The sequence below is a fragment of the Sphaeramia orbicularis genome, chromosome 7 (assembly GCF_902148855.1).
Source record: "Sphaeramia orbicularis chromosome 7, fSphaOr1.1, whole genome shotgun sequence".
Classification (NCBI taxonomy): domain Eukaryota; kingdom Metazoa; phylum Chordata; class Actinopteri; order Kurtiformes; family Apogonidae; genus Sphaeramia; species Sphaeramia orbicularis.
The window spans coordinates 46,363,753-46,376,684 of record NC_043963.1 but is presented as its reverse complement, the minus strand read 5'-3'; the positions used below and the strand labels follow the sequence as shown (position 1 = coordinate 46,376,684).

At 39.8% G+C, this 12,932-nt stretch overlaps 1 protein-coding gene across 3 annotated transcripts in view; it reads right to left on the bottom strand.

Moving 5' to 3' along the window:
* Positions 1 to 12,932, bottom strand: part of arhgap4b (Rho GTPase activating protein 4b) — a 65,607-nt gene that overhangs the window by 50,228 nt on the left and 2,447 nt on the right. For all 3 annotated transcript variants that reach the window (XM_030139340.1, XM_030139338.1, XM_030139339.1), the window contains exon 2: positions 1,472 to 1,820. In XM_030139340.1, coding sequence (XP_029995200.1) covers positions 1,472 to 1,541 — 70 coding nt within the window. In that variant the 5' untranslated portion in view covers positions 1,542 to 1,820. The remainder of the gene's footprint in view (positions 1 to 1,471; positions 1,821 to 12,932) is intronic.

Sequence of the window (12,932 nt, the reverse complement as noted above, 5' to 3'; positions counted from 1 at the left end):
CTGAACATTTTGGGTAATCGGCTCGAAGTTTGGACATATTGTCAGTATGGACTACAACTGCTGCTGACAAATGTTTGTTGGAAGTCTTGACCTTATATGTGCAAATGTTGCGACGTCACTAGTTATAGACAAAACAAATTAAGCAGGAATTAAAATGGGTTGTAGAAATCCACTCGATTTTTGCCAAAATGAATATAAAGATAGCTTTGCAGCACCTGGAGGGTTCAAATTCAAACTTTTTGAACCATTAAGGTCCAAATACACAGATAAAGGAACCAAAGACTAATAAAAGTGGGTTTAGCAAAATATGACCCCTTTAAATAAGGGTTTGAATGCAGAACTTTTACCTGTTGAGGATTATCGTCACAGTGTCGTAGTAGCACTTACAGTGACCTAAATGATCTGAATACTTTTTTTCACTACTACTCACTGGTACAAGCGTACCCCCATGGGTGAACACATGATCATCATGTGACCAGGACCACAGGCTTTGCACACACTGGCATTTCATTATCAGTAGCGTAGATGCAGATGAGGATACACACACAGCTGGTCACATGTGCTCATCCTTGTAGATGTGCGTAGACAGACACGCACATACACACACAGAGAATAATATGGAGAAAAAACTAATGTGATTTCTGTGTTTACTTGTGTCAGAAGTTTGCTTTGTAGTGTAATCTGACACAAATATACTGATTATTACACACAGCTCACTTTTTAATAGGCTAATATAACCTCATATCATTCCTGTACAGACACACACACTTGTATGCAAACACAACAAAGCCCGAAGTGACATCGCCGGGCGCTGCACTTTGCTTTGAAAAGGCTAATACAAACATCATTCTCTCAAATAACGCCGCCTACGCTTTGCTCTCTCACCTCTATCCTCTTTTCTTACCCATTTTTTCCTTCCCGCTCACCCTCCCCCGTCCGCCCCACTCCTTCTTTCCCCTCTTTACTCTTTTTCTCTGTCTCTCTGTGAGTACACAGCCCGGGGCTGACTGGATGTGAGGAGACAGCATCACTAATACTAGCTATAAATACATCCTTGTAGTACAGTACAGAGAGCCAGACACGGCATCCACTCTCTTAAACACACCACAAAGCACACACACTGTTGTCATGCTAATATTAGCCATGGTCACATATTTTACTTTCTTTTCTCCCTATAGGTTATTTTTTTATCTACTGGCTTCACAGAACTATTTTCACATCAGTGAGCTCCAAAAAAGTGTGACTGCACAGGCAATACCTTTACTTACACATCTGTACAAACACACTCATAACCTGTATGTTTTGTGATGAATGCAGCAGAAAGCATCTGCACTCATGCATGGATGAATGTGCTATCTCCCATGCATTCAAGCATGCAGGTAACTGCACACAAACAGAAGTGAGATAAAGTGCACTGGTGGACGCAGAGATAAACACATGACCACAGACACGCTCGGCCACAATAACTCACCTTTCATTTGTGATTCGTACTCGGCCAGACTCCCCTTCTCCCTCCTCAACTTTCCATGTGATGTCATCATCTTTGACCCCTGGACCCTCGCCTGTCACCGAAAACCCTCCTTCCCAGAACACTGATTCGTCTCTTAGCCTCCTGTCTGGCACCTCTCAACTTCAGCCCGTGCTGTGGTCCCTTGTAGACTGTGACCTTTCACCCCTGACCCTTGGGCCTGGCTGCTCTACAGCTGCATTGGCGTCAGTGTCAATCAGATACACTACTCAGAGGGAATGTCACTCTGCTCCGTGCGTCCATGGAATCCCCCGGGTTTCTGGTAGGAGTCCCGATCCATAGGTGAAGTGACCTGAGCAGCAGACAGAGAGAGAGAGGGGTGGGGAGGGGTGATGGTAGTGGACAGTAAGAGAAGGGAGGGATATAGATTACAAGAGGACAAACGGGGCGAGGGAGAAGGAGATTTATTGGGAACAGTATGAGAAAATAAGAGAGGCGGAATAGAAGGACAAATGAGGCCAAGGCAGAGGGACAGTGACACCAGAGAAGGAAGATTTAATAGGAGGGACAGCGGGAGCGTGGAATGGACAGTAAGAGGGCAGGGTGATGGGGATGGGAGGAAGGCAGGATGAAGGATGGGGGAGGGGAAGATGAGAGGTGATGAGTAACAGCAGTAATGAAGGACATTCAACGCTTTAAGGTCAAGGATGGCAATACCAGGAAAGGTAATGCTCAAACATTTCACATTCCATACATTTTCTGTGTTTGTTGGGTCATATTTGTAAATCATATCATGCACTCTGCTTTAAGTGACCCGTGGTCTTCTTAGTATTCTGGTTCTCAGGCAGTAACTGTATTTGTATCTCATGCCTACACTGTGGGCTGCTTTACTACATAGAACAAGTGAAAGGGAAACTACACTGATATGACACATCGAAATTTGTTGACTCATCATGAGGAATGATGCTCAATCCAGTCCTATTTGTCAAATGCAATAAAATAACAATATTACAGTTTTAGCTCTTTTTTCCACATTTATAAAGGTACAATACATTAGGTTAACACATGCTTGTGTGCTTAAGTGAAGTTTTTCACTGGAGTTTGTTTTGTGCTGGGAATTGGTCATTTGTTGACATTTGCCAACAACATTGCTAAACTAGTAGCTAGCCCACTGTTGCTGCAGCAGAAGAGCAGAAGAGATGCATCACTGAAGTTGGGAGTGAGTGATGATTTCAACAGAAAAACAACCTGAATCTGCTGCACTGAAACCAGTGTAAAGGTGTTATCATGGATGAAGGGGATTAAGATAACTGTCAGCTTTGAAATGGAGTTAGTTTCACAAGCTTGTGCAAAACTTACATATTAAACCTGTAAAGGTGCATTATGGGAGATTTATATGTTTATATTAGTGTTTGCTTAGTGCTATTGATTGCCATTGACTAACTCCAAAAGTAAGTTGGTCACGACTGTTACATCCATGACAACAGCCACAATGTACTTTTTTTTCAGCTTTTCCTTGAAAATACTACAGCTATCTCAAGTTGTATAATATCACTCTAATGCTCTTTTGCAGCGCACTAGAAACAGTAAACTTTTAAATGCATTCAGCTGTTAACAGATGATCTGTTCTCACCACAAAACAGAGTCCAACCTGGAAGCACATAACCACAAACAAAATATAAATATAGAGCCTTTAACAAATAGCAGACATTGCAAACAGGAGTGGGCCATTTTAACCTTCCTCTTGTCTTAGGGTCGGTACTGACCCATTTTAGGTTTTAAATGCATAAATGAACCATAAAATTTGTTTATTGCATCAAGGCTTTTTGACTGTGTCAGGAACCTCTATTTCAACAAAAAAATACAAAAAATGTCTTCCACTAAATTATGAAATGTTCTGGTTGAAATTATGACCTTTGTGTTGTTAGGGTCGGTTTTGACCTAGTTATGAAAATAAGATTATAAAGAAATAAAATGGAGCCAAACTGAAATCCTAAGTGCACTGTCAGCCAACACACTGACAGACAGCTCCTCTCCTAATTAGATGAGCTTTTGGGGATTCTCATTTTGCCTTGTTATCCAGTATACCTGCACAAAAACAAAACAAGCAAAGATGGGCATGTCCACACATGTGAGGTCAATTCAGTGTAGAGTTGGTGACTTGCAGAGTGCACATCGAAGGGTATACTGACAAAAAAAGAGGCTCAGAGGCCCACACCAAATATATGTAAACCAATATTTTCATGGCTAAGGAAGCCTAACAAGGTAACCAAGAGATGAGAAACAAATTCGATGGTAGATAATTGGTTTTTAGTGTATTTTACAGCTGATTTAAGACATGGGTCAAAACCGACCCATTAACATAAGAGATGGTAACAGAAAGCCAACACAAGCAGAAGGTTAAAGAAGTTTTATTTCTCCACAAGTGTATCTTAATGAGCTTTCTAGCATTTTTAAATACATTGATCCATCCAGGATGACAATTATGCTGTGACGCATTGAAGCAAGGACTGATGTGATCACTATTATTTTTTATAGAGTGGCAATATTTGTTTTGAGGTTCTAATACATCATCAGAATAAATGTACTGTCTAAGCAAGTATATTGTGTTCTAAGAGGAGTGTACTAATAAAACTAATCAAAATATGTGCATGATAAAGCACCTTTGAAACCAAACAAGAGGGTAAATTCAGGATGTGAAGCCCCGATGACTGAAAAGCTGAAACACACAGGCTTTTAGACTATTAGAGGCTTTTTAATTTTTGTGCCTTAGTATGTGTTAGTGGTGACTTGTTGATCAGAAAGAAAAGTGCAAGCCTAAACACTGTGAGAGGGCTTTTTGGAAGGGCCCTTTTGCAGTTAAAAGGTTTCTATACAGAGCTAAATCTGTTAGGTCAACTGATAAGGATGATTTGAGTAATGCCAGGACTGAGGAGATGAAAAAAAGACACACATTACCACAAACCTTCGCATACACACACACGGATGTTTTAGTCAGTTCAAACCGTACAGAGGAGACGAGGTCACACACACATTTTATCTTGCATTGGCTTCCACCCGTAAAAGCAAGCACATACACACACAGACTGAGGCAACTTCCCACATCCTGTGTTAATTTCTCAACAACTTTCTGCTATGACTGACAACGTGTGCTGGTTTTAGTTTGTTTAATGTTGTTCCTCATTCACTATGATTTACTTTAAACCCCAGGCAGTAACTGGACGCACACACTATCACTAACCTCACTGATGTGACCTTACCCTGACATGATTTATAATGACTTCCCATAACCTACAATGCTGTATAACACTGATATTGTGTGCTAACAGCAGAAAGTGTAAAATAAAAGCCAGAGAGTTGAATTTTCATCATCGTAACTGACACAGAGCAACAACAATAACAACGACAACAACAACACAAGTGGTGCCAGGCACAACAAACCCCGCCCCTCGCATGTATTGTAGCTTATTTTGGCATCGATCCAGCTGATGTCATCATGTCTATGCATATGCTGATGTCAGCAAATCAATACCTCTATATATGTGCCAAGTGTGAAGTAAACTGAAACAAAATTGATGTTTTTATAGACATGTGAAATTTTGCACATTATAAGACAAGAAAAAGCACCTGGAGAGCGCAGACCTCTGCCAAGACAGATCTGTCCCCTCCCGGATCACCACCAAAATGTAATCATTTCTTCCTTGTGCCAGTATCAACATTTCCTGAAAATTTCATGAAAATCCATCCATAATTTTGAGTTATCCTGCTAACAAACACACAAAGCAAAGCGATCACAATACCTCCTGGCAGAGGTAAAAATGGAGGAAAAAAGATTTTAAAAAATTCATAAAAAATTGAAACTTTGACCTATTTTTCCCAAAATGTAATGACATCTATTCTGGGTCACTGGCAATCTATAAATCTGATTTAGTATGAATTCAACCATTAGTTTTGCTGCTACAGACATTTGAAATTTTGCCCATTATAAGTAAATAGGAAAAAAAAAAAAAAAGATTTTAAAAATTCATAAAAAAATTTGAACTTTGACCTACTTATCCCAAAATGTAATCACGTCTTTTCTGGGTCACTGGCAATCTATAAACCCAATTTGGTATGAATTCAACCAATAGTTTTGCTGCTAGAGTGTTAACAAACAAACAAACTAACTGAACCAAAAACGATACCCCTTGCCTCCCCATCAGGGGGCAGGGTAAAAAAAGACATAGACTTTCATTTCCTGTTTTAAAACCGTGTAGTGGATAAACCAGACTTACAGAACAGATGCAAAGAGAACTATCCAACAAATGGAGAAGTATGCAAAGCAAACGGAGAGAGAGATTTCTGCTACTGAGACAGTGAGTGCCCCAAGACCTTGGAGGCTCTGGAGGCCTTCATCAGCGTGCGACCTTAATCTGCACAGAACAAAGCGAATGTAAATGATCTGAGAAAGAGGAGAGGGTGAGGGAGGGGTGGCAATGAATTCAGCGAAAGAGATGGAAGGGAAGAACATAACACAACCGACTGAGAGAGGGGAGAGAAGTAAAAAAAAAAAAAAAAAAAAACAGCAATGGAGGTTATGGGAGAACAGGGTCTTGTACTTAAAGTCAAGGTCACTTGAAAAATGCAGGTCATATGGGTGCGTGTAGTGAATTTAAAGCACAGTGAAGACAAGAAAAAGAGGTATAGAGCAGTGTAATAACATCCTCAATTCTACTGAGGGGATTTTTTTTGATTGTCTTTTGATACAAAAATGAACGACTAAGCAGACTTATTAGAGAATATAACTGGGTTATTGTGTTTTTTTAATGAATGGGGATTTCCTGACACTGCTCAGAGCCAAACTCAACCGCACCGCCCTACATTAACCCTATTACTGTAAAGAACAGTATCTTGGGGTATTTTTCTCGAAATGTATTCCCAGCTCTTACACATCTGCATTATCTCTTTGCAGTTGCAGCTGCTTCCTATGCGTAACAGATATCCCAGATTATCACAAACTTGGTATGAAGCCAACTGATTACCCACACATTGGAAAATGGCCCAAAAAAAGGGTGTTGAAAGAAATTCAGCCTGATGATATCACTTCCTGAACATTTTTTGGGGGAACTATTACATTTCTGCAGAAGAGTAACTGCTTGCTGAAGCTGTGATGTGTATATTTCTTAGCAAAGTCAAAGTTAAGGATAGAGGAAAGCGTCGAACACGATCTCATGGTAATCTGAGCTGTCACATGAGGTAGTGCTGTATGTTCACCGCTGCGAGGTAATGTCAGGTAGAGTCAGGTGTGACACTCATCTGTGTGACAGACTGAGTGGAGAGGCTCTTATAGACACAGTCATGATTGGGAGAAAGATGGAACTCCTTGTGATTTATGCTGCAGGAGGAGAAAGTCCAAAAAAAAAAAAAGTTTGAATATAAGTAACAGGAAAAAAAGACTTCAAGGGAGTAAAAGCATCAGAGAACGATTCATCTTTATGTATACGGTATTGGCTTATTGAGCAGGTTGTACAGTAGGTGTAGCACTGACATGAAATGTAATGGAATTAGCACATTAAATCAAAAACAGACAGCTTCAGTGGTGTCAACTTACAGCTTACAGAAGCTTTTTCAGCAGGTGATTAAAATGTGTTTGATTTAATGTGGAGCAACAGCTGCTGTCCTGTCATGTATTTTCTTTTCGGAAGAGACTGTCTGTGAACATATTTTGCGAGTTCTGTACAGTTAAATTGCTGTAAAACATAAATTGATGAATAAATCTATACTTTTCTGTATCTATTCAAAATAAATATCATTTTCTTGTGGTTAGAAATTAAAGAGTAGTTTGAAACTCGAGATTTAGCTTTTTTTTCCACATTAGCCACTTTTACACAGAGATCCTGGAAAAAAGGTGAGATGGTGATCCCACCTTTTTTCCACCTTTGTTCGATTTCCACATCCAAGCCATAGGAGTAACAGAGGTGAGACAGGCTGGACTTTTACACAGTGGACCAGCGTTCCAGAATCAAAGGGGCGGTGATGCAGCGTATAGTGTGATGTATCGCTTGTGCATCGGAAATACCTGCGCATAGCGAGGACAGTGTTGCTAACCTCTCCAGAGTTGGACCATCTTTCACCGTTCCACAAATGTTAGCATGGATAGAGTCCTCCACCCGAAGTGACAACAGCTCACGGATCTTGGCGTCTCCCCAGTTCGACATCTTTCTGGTTGCATTGATATGTTTGTTTACTGTACTTGGCCCGCACTTATTTTTAAATTCTCACGCAATTCACACGTTATACGTCATCAAAACGTCACACCTTGGTCTGCTTTTACATAGCGTTCCAGAATCATGATTGCTACCTCCAGAGGAGTTACAGAGCTGTGACAGAGGTGGAACCAGATGATCCACCATTTAATTTACACAGACTTCTGAAATAAAAGCAAAATATTCCCACAACAGAAGTGCTGTATAAAAGGGGCTATTGATAAGAATATGAATCATAAGAGTAAGGAAACAGATGCACAATAGTTGCTGCTGCGTGTCTGTCAGCACCACAGAATTTCCTGATAAATTCAAGATTTTAACGTAAGCCGACTACACAACACAGACATGAATCATAGTGATCTGGTGTACAGTCTGTGTGGGAAAGTTTATTATTATTCTGTGTTGTTTTATGGTGTCTGGCACAAAGGAATTGTTTATAAGGATCCTTAATTAAAGGTGGGGTACAAGATCTTACAAAAACGGTTCGAGCAAGCTACATTTTGAAAATATTCAACTCAAAAGTCCAAATCTCTCCGAAGCCACGCCTCCAGAGTACTGGCACATGCAATGCTTGTTCCCGAGGGTTCACGAGCGCTGCACAGCAACAATTCGCCAGCTCCGGCTCCAACCCCGATCCATGCATACCTCATTCAGTCTCCTCCAACACCTCCGCTCTTACAGAACAGCCCCAGTTCAAACCTATCTGACTATCGTTACATTTACTACTGATTTATGTTAGTGACTAAACAGTTTGCCGGTGAACTTTCCATCCTAATATAGCTAATATAGCCAAGCTCTGGCTCTGGCTTCGTTTCCTGTACAAGTGCTCCAAGCCTCTGAGAACGCACGATTCATGCACGAAGAGGGGTACATGCAGAGGGGGGAGGGACAAATGGCATTTGAGTTTGATAGACATATCACTGTTCAATCATTTCGATTGGGTGCTCAAAATGATTGGATGGTGTTTTTTCAGTCCTGTCCGTTCCACAGGTGACTACATTTTTTTAATTTTTATGTTAGAGCATTTAATTAATTGGTTGTAATTGGGGTGTGAAGGGGATTTTAAGCAATATAGTAAAAAATGCTCCAGGAAAACATCTCACACCCCACCTTTAACAGATAAATATGATTCTGTATTTTTGTGAAGTTTGTGTCAGAATCAGTTTGGTACCAGGAATCTTTCATTTGTTTATGTTAACAGATGCTAACTGTTAGCTGTCATCATGAATGTAGACAACCAGGTTGCAAAATGGAGTTGTATTGCACACAATACAGACACAAATTTGATGCAGACACACCAGAAAAAGCCAATCTTACGTTCCTTGTTCACTGGGGAGTCAGACTTTGTGTACAGACGCAACAGTAAACAAATATCTATCTATCTATCTATCTATCTATCTATCTATCTATCTATCTATCTATCTATCTATCTATCTATCTATCTATCTATCTATCTATCTATCTATCTATCTATCTATCTATCTATCTATCTATCTATCTATCTATCTATCTATCTATCTATCTATCTATCTAATGCTGCATTTCCACTGCATGGTACCAGCTCGACTCGGCTCTGCTCAGCCTTTTTGTGTTTCCGTTACGAAAAAGGACCTGGAATCTGGTACCCGATACTACTTTTTTAGTATCACCTCCGCCGAGGTTCCAAGCGATACTAAACCGTGACGTATAACTCTGCAGACTGCTGGTTGGTCAGACAATTGTCTCTGCGACCCGCTGTTTCACATAAAACGGATGCAGAAGTGGACAGTAAATATAGCGATACAATAATCCACATGATAACAGCCCAAAACTATACCATGGTTGGTCGAGGAGGTTCAGTCTTTGGTGGCCGACGTAAAAATTCAGACAAGACAACACGCAACGAGCAAGTTTTCAGCAACTCTCTGAGCAGACAACACGGAAATAACGTGCCGCATCGCTATGATGTCCAGGTACTGTAAAGTCAGAAGTATCCAGTAATGGAAACAGTCTGCAGGAATACCGAGTCGAGCTGGTTCCATGTAGTGGAAACGCAGCATATCTGTCTATCTATCTATCTATCTATCTATCTATCTATCTATCTATCTATCTATCTATCTATCTATCTATCTATCTATCTATCTATCTATCTATCTATCTATCTATCTATCTATCTATCTATCTCAGTAAGTTAGCATGTAGCGTTAGCACACCCATTGCCTTTCCTCTCCTGCTTCTCTGCTCTTTTGTCCAAATATGGTCACCTCTGGCTCCAAAGAGACAATATGGTAACAGCCAAGATGCAAACGCTTGTCTTCACAACAGTAATTCTCAACCCACTGAGAGACATATCAAAGGCTCTGTACACTTAACACTGCAGTATATGATTTAACCTTTAAAGTGGGTGCAATTATGGTGATGGTAAGAACATCATGTAAACAAGTATCTTTGCTAACCCTTTATCAGGCAAGTGACTATGTTTGGTAATTTCCACATATATTAGAAGACAGTGAAAGCAACAGTTAGAGTGAGGACAGTGAGTTAACAATCTCAGGTCCAATGTGGTCTCCAGGGTCTGTAAGGTCCACCTCTGCATGAACAGTGAGTGGACCTGCTTTGTTAGGTACCATGCAGTAATGGTACTAATGTAAGGAATGGTGTTCAAAGGGATCATGTGGATGTGGACAGGGGTCTGGATCAGCACTTATATTGGTCTAATGTTCTAAAAGTCATGTTCTAAAATACATGTTCCTTTCACTTAACACGTGTTTTTCTCGTATTTTTGATATTGACTTTTTGGACCCCCACTTATGGGTAAGGAACCAACTATGGTAACTTAATTAACCTTGATTTTCTCCATAACAATACAATTTTTTTTAATTTCTCAAAAGTAATAAAGTCTTGTTATGTCCTCCAATAACACGCTAAGGTTGAAATTTTGAATTTCAGAGTATTTCAGAGAGAACTATAAAGGGTTAATATAAATGAATAGTAATGAATCACAGAGAGGATTATCTATTAATTCAAACCTTATTTTACACAGTATCAGTGTTAACAGAAACAGAAACAATGGAAATATGTTGCAATAGAAGCCTAATATCAATATAGACCCCCCCCAGAAAAATGTCATCTTTACCATAATCCTGGAAGGTCTTGGATATCTGTCTGTCTGTCTGTCTGTCTGTCTGTCTGTCTGTCTGTCTGTCTGTGTATCTGCACAGTTCTGAGAAATTAAGACTTTTTTAACTGGCCAATTTGGTACCTACAGTTGAGGAATACTCCCATCTCAACATTAAATATATTTTTTCCTTCAAATTCCCTTTTTTTAAAGTCAGGAGGGACTGATTTAATTCATGTTGCTAAGCAGTTGCCGGGGGAGGGACAGGAAGTACCCTTGCATGTCAGGAGACAATGGGCGTGATCAGTGTTGTCCTCTGGTGGTCAAACACAGGAGCAAAAACGATAAGTTGATAGTATTAATATTTTGGGAGATATTAATAATTTTGGAATACAGCAGCCTTACAATCACGTTGCTATGCCCATGATGGTTGACAGAAAGTGCAGTACCATGCTGCATGATGGGAAATGAAGTTAAAAACAGGAACATTTACTAACGTCACTCATATTAGTATTAATATATTAATTGTCGCTGACATTTTAAAGAATGATTTAACAAACAATTTTTATGTCAGTACTTATGAAATATAGACTCACATCTTTTTCCAAAAGTCCCCAGCATAAAAACTACCACATCTAGAACCCAAAAAAACTAGTAATGGAAAAACAGGCAGATGCGCATTCGAAAGTAACATTAAAAAAATAATAATAACAGTGTAGTAATAATAAAGTAGTAGTAATGATGATACATAATAATAAATAAATGTAGATGGAGACACTTGGTTTATTACCTCCACCAAGGAATGGCAGAGGTTATGTTTTCATCAGGGTTTGTTTGTTTGTTTGTTTGTTTGTTTGTTTGTTTGTTTGTTTGTTTGTTTGTTTGTTAGCAAGATAACTAAAAAAATTAAGGATGGATTTGGATGAAATTTTCAGTAAATGTTGATACTGGCACAATGAACAAATTATTAAATTTTGGTGGTGGTGGTGGGGGTGGGGGGGGGGCGGCAAGGATTTTTTGTTTGTTTGTCTGTTAGCAAGATAACTCAAAAAGTTATGCAAGGATTTGGATGAAATTTTCAGGAAATGTTGATACTGGCACAAGGAATGAATGATTACATTTTGGTGGCGATTGGGGGTGGGGGACTGATCTGCCTTGGTGGAGGTCTGCGCTCTCCGAGTGGTTTTCTAGTGTTAATGATGTAGTTTACTGAAAGTCACTTTTTCCTGTTTTTATTTGTGATTTGACATAATAACTTTTGAATTTACTCGGCGTTTTAATGAACATCTACATGAGCAATAAATCAAATATAGGAAATTACATAATTTACAGTGAAAAATGCAAAATTCAGAGGATAATATGGTAAACTAGAAGCACTCGGAGAGCACAGACCTCCGCCAAGGCAGATCAGTGCCCCGGATTTGGATGAAAATTTCAGGAAATGTTGATACTGGCACAAGAAGAAATGATTAAATTTTGGTGGTGATCAGGGGTGGGGGGGCAACGGGGGCCCACTGATCTGCCTTGGTGGAGGTCTGCGCTGTCTTTTCTAGACAGACAGACAAACCAATGCCTTCAAAAACATAACCTCCTTGGCGGAGGTAACAATGATAAATCAATTAAGAAAGGTTAAATAGAGTGAAATCTTAATTTGAGAACTGACCCAAAAATAGCACTGGGTTAATATATCAATGCTCTAGTAAATCCTGTTTTCAGGGGAGCCCATGTTGTAATTAGAACAGAACTCTGTGGTTTGCACCTTGTCGCCTATACTCATGCGGAACACTGACGCAGATGCACTTTCAACCACTGGAAGTAACTGACATGTTCATTCATTGGCTGAAAGATTTCAAAGCTAATGTGAAAGCAGCTGATACCACCCACCTGACTGAACACTGGAGCGCTACTACAGGTAGAGCGCTCTCATACTGACGGATGTATTTGGAACACAAGAGTCATGAGATTTAGGCCGACACCAGATTAGCTATGCAAAGGAGCAAAATCCAAATTCATCACCTCACAGACAAAGTTTGCTTCTTGCCAGAGTCTTTCTCAAATCTTGTACATTCTTCCAAAGTGCTGCTGGTGCCACAGCTGCTGTAGGAAACAGGAAACTCTATCG